At 52.9% G+C, this 20,996-nt stretch overlaps 1 protein-coding gene across 12 annotated transcripts in view; it reads left to right on the top strand.

Moving 5' to 3' along the window:
* LOC105468765 (glycerophosphodiester phosphodiesterase domain containing 5) overlaps positions 1 to 20,996 on the top strand; it is a 92,394-nt gene that overhangs the window by 56,276 nt on the left and 15,122 nt on the right. For all 12 annotated transcript variants that reach the window (XM_011719102.3, XM_011719098.3, XM_071075314.1 and 9 more), the window contains 3 exons: positions 8,802 to 8,905; positions 13,578 to 13,671; positions 14,550 to 14,609. In XM_011719102.3, the coding sequence (XP_011717404.1) occupies positions 8,802 to 8,905; positions 13,578 to 13,671; positions 14,550 to 14,609 (258 nt within the window). The remainder of the gene's footprint in view (positions 1 to 8,801; positions 8,906 to 13,577; positions 13,672 to 14,549; positions 14,610 to 20,996) is intronic.

Genomic DNA, 20,996 nt, shown 5'->3' with positions numbered 1-20,996 from the left:
TTGAGTGTTGGGTTATGGAGCAAGGGTGGGGCAGGAGATGGGGCATTACCAGGGGACTATGGCCACCCATCCCTGAGAAGGGATCTGGGATGGTCCTTCCTAAGGACTCCTCAGCCTTTCTGCTCATGTCTCCCCAAGGGGCTGATGCCAGTGAAGGGATAGGCTGGGAGAGACAGGGTGCTCCAGGCAGGACTTAATTGCATTCTCCTGCCTAATGAACCACTCTGAGTGCACCCCAGCAGAAGCAAGGACAGAGGCCTGATTGCCCAGCTCTCTGTAGTCCAGAAAAATAAATCCAGCCTCTTAGGCTGTCAGGAGCCAGCTGGGGGTGGGGATTCTAATCCCTTTCCCTGCTTGGCCCTAATGCTGCAATATCTCTCCAACCTCCCCAGGCCGCCACCTCCCCCAAATCTCCCGGATCAGGGCCAGGGTAATCCTGCATAGCTTGCCCATCTCTCCCTTTTGGGAGCTCCCTGCACCCTTTCCAGCTGACATTTTTTAGGCTTTCCCATGCATCAGTCCCCCCATTTGGAACTTGGTGAAGGTGGAAAAGGCTGACCATTGGAAGAGCTGAGATGCCCAAGATTTGGCTTGCAGGTGGCAGATTCAGGGGTAGGCACTCCTCCATCTCTCCCTCTTGGTCTCTGTAGGACCATGTGCTGAGGGCGCAGCTGGGCTCTGGGACCTCAAAGAAGAGCTGGAACCACTGGGGAGAGGGCTTGGCCAAGCAAGAAGGAGCTGTGCCAGGCAGAGCCCACACAAGGGGCAAGGGGCTGCCTTGGGCCAGGTTGGAAAACCTGGAAACACAACCACAGGCATTTGAGAAATCACTGTGTGGTGAACGAATGTAGAAATTACTACCAGTATCACAAACGATGTAGGGACAGCTGAAGCATCCATTTGGTGAAAGTAAAATTAGATCCCTGCCTCTTACTTCACACCAAAATAAATTGCAGATGGATTAAGATGTATTTTTTTCTATTTTTAAACTTTTTTCCCATTTTGAAGGCATACATTTGTTGAAAAAATTTAAACAACTTGGAAAGATGTAAAAGAAATTCTAGTCTTCATGCTTTAGAGATAAGGCTTTTAAACCTCTCTCTGCACACGTGATATCCATATGGAACTATATATAGATGGATGTCGGATGGGTGGATTGCAGATTGAAATGTAAACAATGAAGCTGAGAAATCGTGGGTGTAAAATATTACTTAAATATATAATTTTGGGCCACCCTTCTTAAATACAATACCAGAGGCAAAATGTATAAAGGAAAAGAGGGATAGATTTGACTATATAAAAATTTAAATTTCTGTGCAGAAAGCATGATAAATAAAATTAATTCAAATGATATATGAGAAAAAATATACAGCGTGTGTGAAGGCTGATTCTCTTATATAGGGAAAGCTTTTATAAGCCCATAAAGAACCAGTTCCCCAAAACAAAGCCTGCTTTGCCCTGTGCCTTCAGGCCCTCTGCTCCTTTTCTCTGTCTGGATTGAGGCTCCCCAACGTTGTCCTCTCAACAAGCCCTTTCCTTCCACTTTGCTGCAGGTGTCTCCTCCTCCAGGAAGGCTTCTAGCTCACCCCTCCTCCTATAACTAACAGTGTTAAGGATCTGGGCTCTGAGCTCCTAAGCAACCTGTTTTCCCTGCTCACCACACCAATTCCCAGGATTGGAGCTGTTTGCTGCCAGTCTTGGCTCAGGGTGGCCTGATTTATCTCTGAGTGTCTAAGGGCTCAACACATGTATGTAGATGACTGGAAGAGAAGGGTGGTAAGGATGTGGAGGAGAGACACTGAGATTTAGTTTGGTACGGAGTGTGAGGTGGGGGTCTAATTATAGTTGTTACCAAATGAATATCCAGATGTCCCAACACCGTAAGTTGAATTCCCCATGATTTTTGCACTAATATACTAATGTCCTAATCTCTTGCCCACATTTCCAGGCCATTCTCCTTCTTTAGATCGTGGTTTCTCCATTTCTTAGTTGGATCTTTAGGAGATGAGGCGAGATAATCTCTGACATCTTAGTTAACTCTGAAATCCTAGGGTCCCTGCTCTGGCGCTGCCTGTGACTCAAAGTGTGACCTTGGGCAAGGCCCTGTTCCTCTGAGCCTGTTTCCTCCTTGGTCAGGCAAGGATAATTTACATGTCCTGCCCCTTGTTGCCCCGAGATGGCTGGGGACACTGGAGGTACACAGACCTGGTTGTGAATTGTGGTTCCACCATTATGTGTGCCCTTTGTAACCTTGGCAAGTCTCTTCCCTCCTCTGAGACTTGGTTTCCTCTGCTTCGAAGAACTGTGGGGATGATGAGATGCAGCAAGTAAAGGGCTCTTAGGAGTACCATCCCCACCCAGCCCCAGTCCCCCAGTGCCATGGTGAGCTCACACAGGGCTCTGTTCCCGACAGCCCAGGATGCAGCCTGTGAGTGAGATCAGGCAGCTGTCGTGCCAGGGTCTTCTTCCTCCATTGGTGCTGGCTCCCAGGGCCACAGCCTACAGAGCCAGGCCTGGCCTTTGCATCTGGCTGACCATGGCACCCACTCTGGGTTGGGGGCAGGCAATCAACCTGGCTGTCCTCAGCAGCTGGAGAGATGTGGTGTAGAGCAGGGAGGAAAGGCTTGATCACTGTCTTCACATAATTAAAGGTCTGTCAGATGCGAAATGATAATTACAGGAACGATCCTGGATTTGGCGACTTACAGCTTACCTCTGTAATCGTGCTGGGGCCTGGCAGTCCTCCTGTGAGGTGGTGGTGATGTCATTCTGTGAACAGAGGAGGAATCTGAGGTCAGAGGTCCTGAGCAATTGACCTACAGCCACACAGCCAGTGGGGAGAAGGGCCCGTGTGAAAATCCAGCTCTTTTGTGTATTCTCCACTCTGTAGTCATTTGACCCCAATATTTCTTACCCTTTGGTTGGCCTTGTTTTGTGTGGTATCAGAGAACCAGCTGCAGGGGAGCAGTGGAGGAGGCAGATTTCAGCTCCACCTCCCGGGGAGCGGGGGGAGGGCAATAACTCCCCTGCCCAGAAGGTCAGTCTCACCAGACACTGCACGGGAGGCTTCAGTGGTCTGTGCAGCATGCCGATACTGTCCCCATTTTACAGAGCAGGAAGCTGGGACACAGAGAAGGTAAATGTCTTCCCCAAGGTCACTCAGTCGTGGCCAGTCTGGGATTCAAACCCAATATTGCTAGACTCCCTCAACCCAGCCTCCCATTGTCAGGCTCCATGTCTTGGAAGGAAGAATTTTGAGTCCACAGAAGGACCAGGCAGCATCTGGAAGGAGAGACCGCTTCCCAGGAGCCAGTGGAGTAGAGCGGGGTCAGCTCCTGTCCTGGAGGCTGCAGACACACTCTCTGCCCCAGGGCAAGGGGACAGGCAGGGGAGCTCTGCGATTCTGAAAGTCTATAACGTTCAGAGAGATGTGTGCAGACTTTAGACCCCAGGTTCTGTTAAGAGACCCAGGGGAGGTGCTCCATAACCTTCAGGGTCCCTAGTAGTGGGAGGGGCAGCTGTGTGCATTTTGGCCTGGGGCTGCAGTCTACAGTGGCAGGGGCCTGTAACCGTGGCAAAAGGCAGCAGCAGAGCCATCCCACCCCAGCGGCCATGTCCATGTGTCCTGTGTGGGGCCAGGGTTGCGGCTGCAGTTGTGCTCTGTGACTCTACGAGCTCCCGCTGCTAATGAGGTCTTTCTCTGTGTTCTTCTCTGAACATGGAGGGCTCTGAGGTGGGTGGGACAGGACAGAGACAAGGAGGGGTGAAGAGAAGACATGACCATCCTCAGGAGACAGTGAGGAGAAGGACTGGCCTTCAGGGAAATTGACCCACAATTGCCCAGATTGCTACAGAGGGGCTCCTGTTCCTGGAGGGTTAGGGTAAGAATGGAAGGAGATGCAGCAACCTCTGGGATGGAGCCTCCAGGATTCTCCATCGCAGCAGTTCCGACCTCAGCCTCCATCCCCTGGGGCAGGAATCAGCATCCTACCCCATTCACAGCCAGGGGCCACTCCTGCCCCAGCTGCTCGCCCTGTCTGGTCCCTCCTTGGGCAGCCTCCAGCACACTCCTCCTGATGCCTACCCTAGGAGCCAGCTGCTCCCCAAGCCCCAGCCCACTCAGCTTTTCTCCTGCTCCCTGAGGGTAAGTCTGGGGCTTACACGATGGTCCTGCCCGCTGGTGGCCCTGAGCACCCCTCTGTCGCCCTGTCTCACATCCATACCTCCTTCTGTCCCTCACGCCATAGGTGACCACCACCTTGTGGCCAGCGTGATGCTAGGACCAGGGGACATAGAGACAGCTCAGGCTATTCCTGCCCTGAGGGAGCCCACAGCCCAGTGAGCCAGCCCTCATTATGCGCCTACTGTGTGCCACTTGAAGCCCTTCGGCTCATTTAACAGCCTCCCTCCGAGGGAAGGGCTGTTATTCCCATTTACAGCAAGGAGACCAAGGCTCAGAGGGGCCAAGTGACATGTTGAGTGGCAGAGCCAGCTCTTTAGAGCCCGTGCTCTTTCCATCTCCACAATTTACAATTTGATTGAGGGTCACGGTGGTGGGTGCCAAGAGTCTGTGCAGGATGGTCAGGGAGGAGAGGCCTTTGAGGCCTGGAGGGATGGAAAGGCTTCCTGAAGGAGCATCAGGTCTGGCCTAGGGGTCAGAGAGATGGAGGAGAGAAATCCAGGGAACCAGGCTGGACCTGGGATCACCATACTGGGTCCCAGAGGGCAAGGTGGGTTTTGAGGGGAGCTCTTCAGGCTGCCTCCCAAGGGGGGCCTGTAGAGTCCAGTCAGTATGCCTGGGTTCAAATCTTATCCCCACTCCTCCCCTACCTGCTGACCCCTCTGACTCCCCTCCACTCACCCGTGTTGAGCCTTTATGCAAATTAGCAAAAAGCGCCCCTTTCTTAGGACACGACTGCCATGTGCCAGCAAATCATCATAATAAATATGCACATTGATGGTCACCATGATGTGAGTGGCACTTCTTAGGGGGCAGTGCAAAACTTGCTCAGCCATATGTGGTGGCCCTTCTCTGAGCCTCTGTGCAATGGGGGTAGATACCCCTAAATAAACAATCCCTAGTGTTATGCAGACTATGAGAGATGAAGGAGGCCGTGGCTGGGGCATTGAGGCAGCAATCACTGCTCCGTGTCTCTGGGAGCAGGGCCAGATTGGCTTGCTAATGGGTGGAGCGGGCAGGCCTCTCTCTGCTGTAATGTGCCCTGACAAGGACCATTAGTGCCATTGGGGCCTCTTTATCAGTGAAGCTGCTCCCCAGGCCACTTCCTCCAGCTACTTCCTCACTTTCCCTTCCCTTCCTTCCAGCCCCTGCCATTCAGTGTTTTCCTCTGATTGTTCTTAGAGTGACCCCCGCTGCCTGCCTCCCTCTGTGCTAGGGCCTCTTCGTCCCCATCTACAGGCTCCCTGTGGCCTCCGGCTTCAGCTCCCAGGGCTTTAATCCCTAGGTTGACCCAACCCCAGCTCATGCCCTAGTTCTGATCATGGGGTTCCTGAAGCCTTGTTGCTTGGGCCCTGCCTGCATTCCTTCCATGCCTGGATGCCTCACCCCCCACCACCGCCAGCTCTAGTTTTGGCTGGTTCCCAGGAGTGGGAGGTGCAGCCCCTCATTCTTGCCCTGCCTTGCTCCACTGTAAGGATTTGGACACGTGAGGACAATGGCCTTTGGGGCATAGGACCCTGGCTGCCATGGGCCCTCCCAGCCCCTGTGGTCTTCCCGGCCCCCTGTCAGCCTTGCCTCTGGGCCCTGCATCATCCCGGCCACAGGACGTCTTCCCAGCGCCTATGGCAGGTTCTCTACCTTCCCACCTCTAGGGTACTTGCCTGGGACCACACCCATCCTAGGCCGAGGCTCACCCCTCACCTAGGTCCCTCTCAGAACCTTCTCTGCTGGTCAGAGGCACACAGGCCTTGCCCCTGAGGTGGCAAAGTGGTGTCTGTGGACAGACAGCCATCTAGCACTGCCAGCGTGGGCTCTGTAGAAGACTAGGCACTTCTTTGTGGGGATTGGGTGTTAAGCCTGAGGGAAATCTCTTACCCTGGTGAAATGCCAGGGTAGGAGAAAGGGTGTTTCCTCACCTATCATTTCATTGTCAAATCTTTCTCAAGTTCCTGTGCCACCTGGAACACAAAGACTGCCTAGATCTCAAGGCACTTATGTACAGCAGGGAGACTGACATGTATAGAGTTCTAGAACTGTGGGGTCTGAGCCATAAGAGAGATGGCTGCATGGGTTACAGAGCTCTGCGGAGATGGGATTCACCCTGCGAGACAGGGCAGTCTTCAGGGAGGAAGCACTCTGGAAGGAGTAGGGGTTTGCCTAATGGAGCAGAGACAGGTTGCTTTCTAGATGGAGGCTCCGGCTGTGTGAAGGCTTGGGGTCTGGAGAGCCTGTTTGGGGAACCATATGTAATTCTGTGCATGGGGCATAAAGCACAGAGCTGGCCTGGGCCAGACAGAGTAGGCCCTGATATCTACTGAGAAGCTCTGGCCAGTGGGAGACTCAAGCTGGGGCATGACATGACCAGATGGGTGTCAGTCTAAAGACATGGTTCACCCTTTGCGAGACTCAGATGTTTAAGCTGGCGTGGGACTCACCAGCTGCACTTTGCAGGAAATGAAGGCTGTTATGAGCAAAAAAGAATTTGAGGTGGCAAGAGGGATTCTGAGAAAGACTAGTCCTGGGGTGCTGGCTGGAGGATGGTGGAGGGACGGTCATGTGCAGACCCAGACTGCCTCCATGGGAGGCAGGACTGAGTCTAGGGACTCGGTCATTCTCTGGGTGGTGGCTCCTACGGTTCGATTGATCTAGAAGGGCACAAGTCCTGCCCTGCTCCTAGCCAGGGTTTCCCTATTCTTGACCAAGGCTGGGCTTTGCTGTGCCTGGAACTGGAGCTTGTGCCATTCTTGTATCCAGCTGGAGCAGACACAAGTGGCCTACTCTCTGAGAAGCCACCTCCCCAAACCTAAACCTGCTAGAAATACTGGGCCTCAGGGTGTCGTCACCTTTGCCTCTCTGTTTCTGTACAAAGTGAGGCTAAGCAAGGCAGTCTGGCTCTGCACATAACAAGGAGTGGTGGCAGCTGCTCACCCAAGCACAAGTCGCCCAACTGGAGTGACCCACCTGGGCAGGAGGGTCACCCAGGCACCAGCCCTCTTGCCGAAGGTGAGGCATGGAGCAGGCCCTTAGTGGGTATGGAGTCATGGACCATTAGGGTGTGAAGGCCTTTCCTACATTCTGGAGAAGCAGAGGATGTCACAGATACGCTGGTAGTGTGCTGAGTGCTTGCCAAGCCACCTGACTTATATTATCTCATTTAATTCTCCATCAATCCCATGGCATAAGTACTAGTATTGCCCTCATTTCACAGAGGTGAAAACTGAGTTACAGAAAGGATGAGTACTTTGCCCAAGGTTTCACAGCTTGTAAGTGGTGACAGGGATCTGAGGTTCCCAGGTAGACTGATGGTGTCTGCATGGTGTGGGGATGAGGGATTCTGGACAGTGAGAGGACTTTCCCTCCTTCCTGCCCAATCCTGCATGTGGTCATAAAGTACTAGTGGAGTGGAAGTCGGCTCAGTCTCCATCCTTGCAGAACCCACACTTGTCTGGGGGACACAGTGAGCAGGTCATGGTGTGCAGAGCGTGAGTTTAGACAGAGGGATGCTGATGCTGTGGGAGCAGTGCAGCAGGCATGAGGGTGGCAGGGTGGATCCAGGGAGGCTTCACAGAGGCAGTGATATTTGAGCTGACTTGAAAGGTGAGTGGGAATGTTCAGGGAACAAGCCCACAGACAGTGGCCCTTCCAGGTTGTAGGAACTGGTTGTGGACGTCGAAGCTGGAGAGATCAGGGGGCCACACTCCAGGTCGGCTATCAGTAAGGAGCCATGAAGAGGTTAAACTGGGATGGTTTAGAAACATAGCAGGGAGCCCAGAGGTAGGGCTGCCTCCGGGACTTCACACCCTCAAAAGAAAGGTAGTCTTGGTTCTTCCTCACACTGACCTCTCCTCAAGGGCTGTTGACTTGTTCTGATGATCTCAGCAGTTTCCCGGGATGCAGGATATTCCAAGCTTTTTGTGCTTCCAAGATAAGGGGACGGATGAAAGCAGGGAGAAACCAGAGGTCCAGGAGGAAGTGCCTGCAGACGCCTGAGCTGGCCCCTCAGGAAACAGCAGTGGTGGTGTCAGTGTCCCCCGCCACCCCACTTCCACCTGGCTGGAGACGGGTATCTGGCCCAGTGGAGGCAGCAGAACACAGCACTTCTGTACTTCTTCCAGTCCAGAGACCAGGGTGCTGGTCCTGAATCCTCTGCTAACTTGCTGTGTGACCTGGGCAAGTCACTTGGCCTCTCTGGGCCTCAGTGTTTTTCTCGGTAGCAGGGGGTAGAGGTGGAGAAGAACAGTGCCTTCTTTGTAGGCATGTGTGTGAGGGATGTGACTTCACAGACTGCCGATCACTGTGCCCGCACCAAGGGAGCCATCCCCAGAACAGGGAGAGCAGTACATGATGGAAAGGCTGCAGGCCACAGTGAAAAGAGCACAGCCCCGGCGGGGAGGCCCTGACTGCCCCTGGCTCTCCACCACTCTGTGACTTTGGGCTTGGTGATGGTGGACAGGTCACTTCCCCTCTCTGAACCTCAGTTTCTCCCAGGGTAAAGAGGGCAGGAATTTCTGCCTGGCAGATTTGGCTACAAAGTGGGAGGGAGGGGGACACATTCTGTTGGGAGGCAGCCTAAGGGGCTGGCCCCTGACCCGCTTAACCCCCTCCTCCTCTGCTCTTCCAGTGGGAGCGCCTCTGGTTCCTGCTCCTCACCTTCACCTTCGGCCTCACGCTCACCTGGCTCTACTTCTGGTGGGAAGTCCACAATGACTATGATGAATTCAACTGGTGAGTGGGGGCAGTGGGCGGGGGAGGAAGGGCCCAGAGCCGGGTAGCCAGTAGCTGGGACCTGGGGGCTGGAGTTAGAGCCTGTCTCCCAGGCTGGCCCTCTGAGCTCTGCCACCAGCTCTCTGTGTGGCCCTGGGCAGGGCCTACTCCCTGGGAGCCTCTGTCCTGCCCGCCTCCAGGGCTTTGGTGAGGAGGCTGCTGTGGGACTATAGTGGGAAGTGCCTGAGGTGTGGGTGGGGATTGTATCACAGACTGGCAAGAAAGAAGAGGAGGACACAAAGAGAGATCCATGCCCTGAGGGGAGTCCCTGGGAATTTAGGGAAGGCTTCCTGGAGGAAGAGGCATGGGAACTGGGCCTTAAAGAATGGCTGGGATTGAAACCTGGGGAACTTTAGGGGCTGGTCTTGGAGACTCCTTGGTGCTTGCATTGATGATTCAGCCTGCATTCCTGGCCTCCTGAAGAGGTGGAGGGGAGCCTAAAAGAACAAAGGCTTACAGGAGCCAAAGCCCACTGGGGAGACACAGGACGCTCCTTCCCGGTGCTGTGACCATGGAAAATAGGGACATAAGGCTGGGCCAGGGCTCAGCCGGGGCTGGGGCCTCTGGTCACCCCCTTTGTAGACAAGAAATCTACAGCTCAGAGGTCTCTGCAGAGGAGATAGCCCCAGAGCCTAGGCCTCCTAACTCCCTTAGCCAGGCCCTGGGCAGGGCTGGCAGATGAGCTTGGGGACAGCTCAAGGTCCTTTGTGGGTACCTCAGATCCAAAGGCAGGGCTGTCTGAGCCACTTTCCTGGGTACAGGAGGGGCACCTGTTTTTTTCCTCTTCCCTATTCCATCGCCTGCCTTTTGTTAAGCAGTGGGAGGTCATGGGAGGAGGGCAAGGACCCAGGGTTCCATTGACAGATAAGGAAACAGGCCCAGGTCACACAGCCAGTTGGGGACAGAGCTGGGGCTTGGAAGCCTGGCTCCTCACTCCCCATCCATTGCTGTTCTTTCCTTTTTTTTTTTTTCTGGAGACGGAGTCTTGCTCTGTTGCCCAGGCTGGAGTGCAGTGGCACAATCTCAGCTCACTGCAAGCTCCGCATTCCGGGTTCATGCCATTCTCCTGCCTCAGCCTCCCGAGTTGCTGGAACTACAGGTGCCCGCCACCACGCCCAGCTAAGTTTTTGTATTTTTAGTAGAGACGGGGTTCACCGTGTTAGCCAGGATTGTCTCAATCTCCTGACCTCGTGAACCGCCTGCCTCGGCCTTTCAAAGTGCTGGGATTACAGGTGTGAGCCACCGCGCCTGGCCTATTCCTTCCTTTTGATCAGATGTTCAGGTCAGCGTGGCCGTGAGCAAGTCCCCGGTGCTCTCTGAGCCTCTCCTTCTGTAAATGGGATAACTCCGACCTCATCAGGTCTTTCTGAGGATGAACTGAGATGATGGACACAACAGAGCTCAAAGCTCTACCTAAACATGAGGGCTGCTTCCTGGGAGACCACATCTCTAGCTGGGAGGCAGCATGATGTTAGTATTTGGGATTTTCAGGACCCTGGGCTTCTGACAGGCTGTGGTTTAGGATTCTGTGATGATCCTGGGACTCTGTTCATGGAGCTGGGTGTCCACTTTTCCCCGCATGGCACCAGGCTGTGCCTCTGTTATTAATGAACGTAATCAAGAATATGCTGCGGTCCCACCCCTGCTCTGCGGCAGCCAAGCAAGATGAGCCAGAGCCCCGGCAGAGTCCCAGAGGTGGCCTCTGGCCTTTATTAAATGCCATAAATCAATTATTCATCTTTGCAGATGTCCAAAGCATGGGCACCATCATGAGTAAATGGGAACGTTCCCTATTGGTCCTCAACTGCAGACCCGGATAGTTCTTCCAAACTGGAAGTCTGCTGCCTAGAAGATCATCAAGTCTACCCCCATCATGTACAGATGGGGAAATGGAGGCCCAGAGAGGGGCAAGACTCATTCATGGTCACACAACCAGTTAGTGCCAAAAACATGAATTGAGGACAGACTGAAGAGACTAAGGCTTAGAGAGGTTAAGTAGCCTTTCCAATGTCACACAGCAAGAAGCAGACAGATCTGGGACAGGAACTTCAGCCTGCCTGACTGTATCATGTCCATGGAGCCACCCACTCTACCCAGAAAGTGAACTCCCTGTCACTGGGAGATTTAGGCGGAGGATGGGTTCCTGCTCTGTCGGGGAGGTGGCAAGGGGAGGCCTGCCTGGCACTTAGGGATGCCTGGAGACCTGCAGCTTCTTCAGCCTGTCACCTCAGTTTCTTGGAGTCAGTGCTGGGGTTCAGGATGCCCTGGCCCAGTCCTGATGGTCTCAAGAGTCTCTGGGAACCAGGCACAATGACTCATGCCTGTAATCTCAGCACGTTGGGAGGCCCGGCAGGCAGGTCACATGAGTCCAAGGTGTTCAAGATCAGCCTGGGCAACGTGAAAAAACCCTACCTCTACAAAAACTACAAAAAATTAGCCAGGTGTGGTGGCACATGCCTGTGGTCCCAGCTACTCAGGAGGCTGAGGTGGGAGGATTGCTTGAGCCTGGGAGGTGGAGGTTGCAGTGCAGTGAGCCGAGATCTCATTTTACCCCATTCTGTAAAATGGGAGTAACGCTGACCTCATCAGATCTCTCTGAGGATGAAATGAGATGATGAACATGAGAAGACTCAAAGCTCTACCTAAACATGAGGGCTGCTTCCTGGGACACCACATCTGTAGCTGGGAGACCACTGCACTCCAGGCTGGGCAACAGAGTGATACTCTGTCTCAAAAAAAAAAAAAAGAAAAGAAAAAAAAATCTCTGAGAATAATTCAATTCATATAGTAAGAGGGTGTGAGTGACAGCCAGGGATCAGCACTAGACAGGAAGGCCAGGGAGGGCCGTCTGGGCTGTTGCTGTCCTGAAGGACCTCCCTGCCAAAAGGGGTCACACTTGAGAGACAAATGGGACCAGAACATCTTTCAGGAATAGTTATCAGGAGCAAGTCTTGCCCCTCTTCAGGCCTCAGTTTCCCAACTGTATGATAAGGTGAGTGCCTTCAGTGATCTGCCAGGCAGTAGATTTTCCCCTGGACTCTGAGGGTGAGGGCCAGGGAGGGCAAATGCCCCATGGGGTCTTCCTGGTGTCCCTTCCCAGCTCTCTGGCAAGGTCCCAGATGACAGCAGGCTGAAGCTGCCTGGTGCTGACTCGGATTTTCTAATGACCTTGAACAAGTTGCTGCCTCTTTCAAGCCTCAGTTTCCCCCTTTGTACAAGGAGGATGTAGGTGGTTCATTCTTTGCGGAGAGCATCTAAGCACTATCTATCAGGCCCCTTAAAAAGTTCATTCCCACCAGGCACAGTGGTGTGTGCCTATAGTCCCAGGCACCAGGGAGGCTGAGACAGGAGGATCGCTTGAGCCCAGGAATTCAAGTTCACCCTGGGCAACAGAGCAAGACCCTGTCTCAAAAAGAAATTCATTCTCTTTGACCCTATAATTGTATCTGTAGGAATCTATCCTCAGGAAGTAATCAAAAATACAGAAAGATATGTATAAAAATTTCATTTTTATGTTAATTTATAATAGTGAAGAATTAGAAAGTATTTCATGCCACTAGTAGGGAGCTGGTTACATATGGTACATTAATTCAGTGGAAAACCATGTGGCTGTTTTAAAAATCACATTTTCTCAGGATTTTTACTGGCATAAGTAAATGCTTGTGTTGAGAAGACAGTTGGCCAGGCATAGTGTCTCACGCCTATAATCCCAGCACTTTGAGAGGCTGAGGTAGGAGGATCACTTGAGCTCAGGAGTTTGAGATCAGCCTGGGCAACATGGCAAGACCCTGCCTCAACAAAAATACAAAAAAAAAAAAATTAGCCAGATGTGGTGGTGGGTGCCTGTGGTTCCAGCTGAGGTAGGAGGATTGCTTGAGCCCAGGAGGTCAAAGCTTCAGTGAGCCATGTCCACATCCCTACATTCCAGCCTCAGTGACAGAGACCCTGTCTCAAACAAACAAACAAAAACCAGGAGAGTTTAGAGTACTTACCATGCGTCTCACCTCACTTTATCCTCATGAGACCCCATAAAAGGCACTTTCTTATCCCCATCCTATAGGTGAGGAAACTAAGTCTCAGAGAAGTCAAGTATTACATTCGGTCAATTCTAAGACCCCCAATTTTCACATTTTAACATTGAAGTTGAGATGACAGTCACAAGTGATGGCATCTTAGACTCAGTGAAGCCTGTCCTCCACAAGGTCCCGCAAGACAGTGAAAAGCAGAGAAGACAGGGGGTTTGAATCCAGCCTGCGTGCCTCACTTCAAATCCTGTGCTCCTGACTGTGTTGCTTTGTGCAATGGGGTCCTGGCTTTGCTGTTTATACAAACATATAGGCACAGGGGCGGGGGAACCCACAGGAGGAAGATCCAGCACAGTCTTGGGAATGATTACTTCTGGCCAATAGGATTATGGGGCATTATTTTCTCCTTTACATTTCTTGGTCCCCAGGTGGCTGCCATGAGCAGGCATGGTACAGCATCAGGCAGATGCTGAGTCTCGTTGCTGGGTGGGCAGGGCCTGGTCATTGAGCCCAGCCTGTGGTCTGTGTGGAGGCTCAGACCATCTTGATTCCTGGGCCAGGCAGTGGCCTGGTGGAGGTCTGACCCCTGCCCCCTCTCCTCCTGGCAGGTACCTCTACAACCGCATGGGCTACTGGAGCGACTGGCCCGTGCCCATCCTTGTGACCACAGCTGCTGCCTTTGCGTACATCGCTGGCCTCCTGGTACGTGGGGCTGTTTCGGAGGGCAGGTGGCCCTGCTCCCAGGGGAAGGGAGACTGGGCCTGTGCTAGGCTGATGGAGGGTGCCACCCTAGTATAAAGGGGAAAGTTGTATTGTAGGAATGTTGTATTTATAGGAATCTATCCTAAGGAAGTAATCAAAAATACAGAAAGATATGTATAAAATTTTTATTTTTATGTTAATTTGTAATAGCAACTAATCAGAAGCTATTTCATGCCACTAGTAGGAAGTTGGCTACATATGGCACATGAATTCAGATTTTGCCCAGGGCCTCTAGGGCTGCTGCACCTCTGAGGCCTGGGTCCCCCAGGGGAGGAAGTCCTCTTGCTTTTGCCCATCTCTCTAGGCTGCCCCTTCCTGGAATGTTTGCCCTGGACCCAGTGAGAGCTGTTCTGGCTGAGAGGGCCCACTGCAGGCTTCCTCTTACAGGAGCCTCTGCTTTGGATTCTTGCTCCCAATATTCCACTCACTGAGATGCAGGTGGATCCCCCCATGCTGGACTGGGGGCTCCTTGGGGACATGCTCAAGTCTGTTTCAGAATCCCAGGGACTGGAACTCCCAAAATGTTTGATGAATGAAGTTGCATAGTCCAAGTACAGCAGCTCCCAGTGACCTCTTAATGGGGAATCCCACAAAGGAAGAACCTAGAGGCCTGGAATCATCTGGGAGGAGGCCAGGCTCAGGCTGGCTAGTCTGGGCTGGGCTGGGGAGGGCAGGGCATTCCCATCGCCTGGAGGGAGGTTTGCTACCTCTGCCCAGGCTCAGACCCAGAGCAGCAGTGGGGAGCAGGGTGTTTGAGAAAGTGGCAAAGTCTTCCCGCCCACACGGGTCTGACAATCACCCTGTGGGCCCCTCCTCAGGTCCTGGCACTATGTCACATTGCCGTGGGGCAGCAGATGAACCTGCACTGGCTGCACAAGGTAAGGGCCGCCTCAGCTGGGGCGGGGAGAGGGCAGGGGAAGCTGGAGGTGGCAGCAGCAGAGGAAGGGCCTGGCCACCGTATCCCTCCCCAGATCACTGTTAGAATTGTTCTCATAGCTAATACTGAGCACTCACTATGCACCAAGCACGTTTCTCACAACCTCGCCCGTCTTCACTCACTTAACGCTCACGGCAACCTTGTGATGTAGGTACTGCTATCATTCCATTTTGTGGTTGGGGAAACTGAAGTACAAAGAGGTTAATTAACTTGCCTAAGGTTCCCAGTTTAAACATGGAAGATCCAGGTTCCTGGTCCCGTAGTCATGCGATTAACCAGCAGAGCTCCACAGCTCATACCGTAGCACCCACCCTCGGGGGCCCTGCCTCGGGTCTCACCTGCCTCTTCCTTCTTTGGTGAGCTCTTTTGAAAACTGTGATCTGGTGATGGCATTCCCCAACTTAAAGCCTTTTCACCACTCCCAGGATAACCCAAACTTCTCTACCTGGCATGATCTGGCCCCTGCTCATCTCCCAACCCGTCATGGGACAGTCACCCTCAGCTTCTGCTACATGAGACATCCCATGCTCTCCCAGCATGTCTGCCTCCCTCCCCTGTTTAGCACTTTGCTCTTGTCCTCCCTTTCTCTCTCAGACCCCTTCCTCAGTACCTCTCCTACATACACAGGCTTCTCTCCCGGGACTTCCTCAGCCCCTGCAGCCCCCACTGCTACATGTCTGAAGAGCTGTGTTTTTGTGTTTTTAGTATTCGTCTGGCTCCTGACCCCGACCCATCCAGTCGAGGTGCTCCTTGCAGGCCAGCGTTAACCTCCATCTCCCTGTTCCCAGTAACCCCCTCAGGGCTGGGCCCAAAGCAGACAGGCTTCACACAATTCTGGAGCCTTAACTCTCTGCCTTACGTCCGTTGCAGGCATAGTGCTGAAGTGTGTTTCTGATGCCTGGCCTTCTTGAGGCCCTGGTGGGCACAGAGTGGTACCCAGCTTAACAAGACAGAGCCCCTCCCTCTCAGGAACATTTGGATCATCTCCCTTTCCCCAGAGCCTGGCTCCCTGTGGGCCTGCCATTTAGGAAAGGGCAGAAATGTTCGGAAACTGCCATGAGCCCATGAGATGGGGCCAGAGTGACTCCAAGGGTAGGGGCTCACTTCTAGCTGGAAGACGGATGTGGAACAGGAAAGGAAGAGGGGATGGCATGAGCCTGGGTTGGGCTGTGTGGAGTGGGAGGTGCCTGTGAGCATCCAGGAAGGCACTGAGGTTGGTTTGTTACACAGGCCTGGAGCTTGGGAGTCAGACCCCAGAGACTGAAGTCTTAGAGTGGTAGGAGCCATGAGCAGCCCCTGGTCCCTCCACCTTCCTCCTGCCCCTCACTCTACTCACAGGCCTCCTCTGGGCTTCCACTGTCCCCTCTGTGAGGGACTTTCTTCTCCTGGCCACAAAGCTGGCATTTGAAAGAACTGCACCAGCTGGCACCCTAGGTGCAGCTGGCACATGCTGTGGTCACCTTCTGGGGCCATGCCTGGCTCTCAGCAGGTAAGGTCACACCTGCTTGATTCTAGTGGAGAGACCTATAGAGCCGCTGAGCCAGCTGGAGCTGGCAGATCAATGTAGGGAAGCAGATCCCATTGTCCATGCTGGTGCCAGCTGCCAAGGTGCCTTCCTCTGCCCTCTGCCCCTCTGTGTGATCGCAGCATGAGCAGGGTCCTTCCAGGTGGAGCTGACCCAGAGCTAGGCCCGCCCCACCAGGAGGGAGTTCCCCAGAGCTCAGAGTGTTCCAGCAGGGCCTGGAAATTCTCTTGTTTCCAAGATGCTGTGATTTGATTCTAAAATTCTAAGGACAGTTTATTCTTTTTTGCTTGTTTTTTTTAATTAATTTTTGACCATGTAATACATCGACATGATTCAAAATACAAAAAGCACAAAAAAGTATGCAAAGAAAGTCTCCTCACTATCTTTCCAGACAGATTGTAAGCACATGCACATGTACATATGCATTTCTTTTTTCTTTGAACACAAACAGTCGCCTACTCCACCCTCTGTTCTGCACCTTAACAGAATTCTTGAAGCTTGTTCTTCCCTGCATTAAAGCATCCCTGTTGGTGTCCATCCCTTTCTCCTGCTCCCTGGTCTGGATATTCCCTGATTCCCTAGGCATCTAGCCAGTTCCCTGTTGATAGACCAGATCAACATCCTAGCTGCTTTCTGTCTTTTGCCAGGACGATGTGGCGGTGACCTGGGAGAGGAATTTCTGGGTGAAGAATGTGTACTTTCATCATTTTGATCTTGCCAAATGGCCTCCTTGCCAAGTGCCACCGATTCATGCTCTCTTAGCAATGGATGGTTGTTCTATAAAAACACCCTTGCCCATAAAGCATCAGCTGACTTATTGGCTTTTGTCAGCCTGATGGGTGAAAAATGGTATCTTGCTATAGTTTTCATTTGCATTTCCCTTCGGGTGAGTTAGATTCAGCATTTTTCACATGTTTGGTTTGAGTAACTTGTGTTTTCTTTTCTATAAAACTGTCTCTTCATATCTTTTGCCATTTTTGCTATTGCTTTTTGCTTATTCATTTGCAGGAACTCTTTATAGATGTGGGAAATTAGCCATTTGGCTAACAAACTGCAAATAATTCTTCCTAGTTTGTCATTCATCCTTTGACTTTGTTCATTGTGTTTTTACCATGGGGATATTTTTTTTATTGTTACTTGAATCTGTCATCTCTTGATAACTCCTTGGTTTTGTGTCAGACTCAGAAAGGTCTTTCCCACTCCAAGATTATAAAAATTTCTCTATGGTGTCACTTGGTAATTATATATTTCCACGTTTTTAACATTTAATTTTTTCTCTTTTTGGAAGCTATTTTGGGGTATAGTGTGATCTTACTCTGTTCTTTTTAGATGGCTTCCCAATGTTCCCAACTCTCTCTACTGAGAATTTGTCCTTTACTCATTTGAGATGCTATTTTTATCATATACTAAATTTTCTTTATGTATTCAGATCTGTTTCTGAACTTTTTGCTTATTTTCATTTATCTATCTGGTCTTATATCAGTATCACAGCACTCTAAAGACCACAGTTTTATAGTATGTTTTAATCATGAACTTTATTTTGAGAGTCTCTGGTTCCCCTGGGTCCTGAGGAGGGGAGGACAAAGATGCTCAGGACAGGGTAAGAGGGAGCCATTCACAGCAGGCTAGGTGCTGAGTAGATCTGGTGCCCATATGGGGACCAGATCTCCTGCCTCCTCCTCCCTAGTCTGCCAAAATCTCCTGTTTCCCAGAAATCTCTCCCAGGTGAGTGTTCAAGAGAAATTGATGTACCCAGGAGGTGAGGGAGCAAGCTGAAGGGTTCTCGGGAGCTTTACAGTAAACAGGAGGCCCTTTCACTGAGATGCCCTGCTTCCTGTCCCACCTACCACCCTCTGTGAGGTGCTTTGGTTACAGCTCACACCTCCCCAGCCTGCCCTGAGCACACTGCACCGCTTTTGTGTCCTCGCCTGACTCCCCTGTCTCAGTGGCAACAGCCCCCAACCCAGGACCTGCACAGAGGAGGTGTCTGTCAGGGACCCAACCTGAACCCCAGAGAGGAGCACTGGGTACCACACGGCCCCAAGGCAAGTTACTAGCTGGGCTGGGGCTGGGGCTTCTGCCTCCTACCAAGCCTCCATCAGCCTCTACCTGCCATCTGCTGTGTCTACTTCATCATCTCTCCTGGTGAATTCAGACTTCTCTCCATGCACTGGCCCAAGCTTTATGGTTTTTGCTGGTGTCCAGCCTCTGTCCCTCCAGCAGCAGCTTAAGGCAGGCACATTCGCTGAGCGCCTCCTGCGTGTGCCAGGCACTGTGTTCACCATAACAGCAGTAACCATCATTTATCGGGTGCTGACCACATGTGTCGGGCACCTTTCACTCCGAAAATCACAATCATTTCACTCCTTACGACAACCCTTTTCCCATGATATGCTTACTTTTTAAAATGATACCACTGATACTTAGTAAGCATTTTCTTCTGACCAGCCATTGTACTAATCATTTCACTTGCATTTCCTCATTGATCTTCCCCAACCGCCTTCCAGGTAGGTACTCACTATCCCTATTTCACAGCTCTGGAAAGGTTCCTGGAGAGGATGTGGAAAGATCCCCAATAGGTAGCAGAGCCAGGATTTGACTGAAGACCGTGACTCAAGTGAGGCTCTTAACCCTGGGCCAACTGTCTGCCATTTGGACTGCAAATCCCAGAGGTCAGATACCCCTAAGAGGCCAGCCGTTGCACCTCTGCAAGGCAGGATTCCACCTTCTCTCGGGTCCCAGCACCCTGGCCAGACTCATCGAGTGAATGAAAGACTCTATTGTATCCTCTGTTCCCACCATTGCCATCACAAGCCATAGTCCCACGAGGACAGAGAACTCAAGGCCACTTTCTCAGAGGAGGACGGTGGTCTGTCTCTAGGCCTCTAGGGTGGGATTCATCCTTCTCAGTCAGATTTCAGGAGCGACGGTGGTTGCATTGTTGGGTGTCAGTGCTATTGCTGTGACTTAATGATGCAAGGTAGGGGGAGTCCCACAGACACTGAACATGCAGTGATGTTGCTGAGCGTGATGATTACCGCCAAAGCACCTGTGGAACCCAGAGATAATAACATTTTTAATTGTATTAGGGTTTGGGGAATCAGTTTTATTGCAAGTCATTTCCATTAACAGTTAGGTATTGTGATGAGACGCTCCCAGAAACCGCCCTTAACTCGCTGTGTGTAGGGCCTCCTCCCACGATGGCCACAAGGGGGCAGCTGCGCGCCGGGGTCAGCCGGGAGGAGGGGCCTGAGTGCCGAGGGCGGGGTTCTCAGGGGTTCGGAGGCGCGGCTGGGCCTCCCTGAGACTGCACAGCCCAGCGTGCTGTCAGAGAAAGCGCACACCCCCTCACCCCCTGAGATGGGCAGAAGGTGTTCGCTTCTGGTTCTGCCCCTTCGAAGCTCCGCAGCCAGCTGTTCCGCTCCCCGAACTTCGCTTCCCGTGTGTGAGATGAGGATACCCATACCTCCGCTGAACCAACCTGGGGACCACGCGAAGCACCCCCACAGGCCCAGGCAGGCTTGTGCCTCTTCCCGCCCTGAGCCCTGAGCCCGCATGTCGCAGCCCCTCCAGCTGCTCACCTGTCTCGGCCTCACTCGCGTCTCTTGGGGGAACAGCCATCAGTTTCCAGGCTGATGGGCTGGAATGAAAAGCCCCCAAAGGGAAACTTCATCCCAGGCGAGACTCAGCCTTCCCCGCCAGCGAGTGAAGGTCCCTGGGCAGGGAGCGGAGATGCTGGCCACCGCCCCACGCTCATCGTCTAGAAATGCCACTGTCCCTGCTCAGCGTCAGAGGGTTCTTGGCCGCTACTGCCTCTGGGAAAAGTTGCCTCGGGAGAAAGGGAGTGAGGGCCCTGCCAGCAGTGAGAATGGCTCCAGGGAGGCAGGGCAGCCGGCAGTGCTGTGGGAGGACAGGCCTTTGGAGGGAGGTGGGAGACGAGTCTAGAGAAACCAGGGAGACGGAGGTGGCGGCTTTGACCCTTGCAGAGACTGGGAGCTGCGGGAGACTTTGGAGGAGAGCCACAACCTGGGCTTTAGAGAGACAGGCCTCGGGATGGGGAGGGTGGTGGGTGGAGTGAGATCCACGGCCAGGGGCGAGGGGCTGGGGGCCAAGGAGCCGAAAACCTCTGCTGAGCTTCGCGTGGTTGAAGATTTCAGGTCTCCCCTGTCCCTAGAGATCTCTGTCCCTTGGAGGTGCCACCTCATCCTCCATGAGAGCTGTGCTTTGCTTTCTTCTGGAGGCTGCAAGGAGGGTGGCCCCCATCACGGTGGACCTGGATGCTGGGAGTCTGGGAGAGGGCAGACCGTGGAGATGGGGCAAGTGGAGCTGTGTTTCACCACCCACCCCTGCCTGAAGTGCCACTGTGAGCCCAGCCCAGAGTGCCAGGCTGGGCTACACTCCAGGCTCCTGCAGTGGACCCAGGTCCTCAGCCTCCTTCCCCTAAGGCCTGGGCATGGCCTTGGCAAGTGGGTTTCCTCCTCTGCTGTGCCAAGCTGAGAGCACAGGGAGGCTGGGCAGGGTGTGACTAATCTGCCTTGGGTGTGACTAATCTGCCAGGCCCAGGGAGGTATCCCTACTGAATGTTCTCCCTCCTCACAGCTCCCTCCTCCTCCTGTCCCCATCCTCCCTTTCATTTCTCACTGTCCCTTCCTCATTGGGTCTGCCGGCCTCCTCCTGCCTCAGTCTCTCCCTGCCATGTCTGTCTGCCGGTCTCTGGTTTCCTGGCAGCCCATGCCTGTCTCTTTCCTCCCTCCCCTCTGCCCTGCTCCATTGGCCTCTCCTGCTCTCCCTGTCTCTCCCTTT

The sequence above is a fragment of the Macaca nemestrina genome, chromosome 12 (assembly GCF_043159975.1).
Source record: "Macaca nemestrina isolate mMacNem1 chromosome 12, mMacNem.hap1, whole genome shotgun sequence".
NCBI classification, from domain to species: domain Eukaryota; kingdom Metazoa; phylum Chordata; class Mammalia; order Primates; family Cercopithecidae; genus Macaca; species Macaca nemestrina.
The sequence above is the reverse complement of the archived record's forward strand: the minus strand, read 5'-3'. Positions and strand labels throughout refer to the sequence as shown.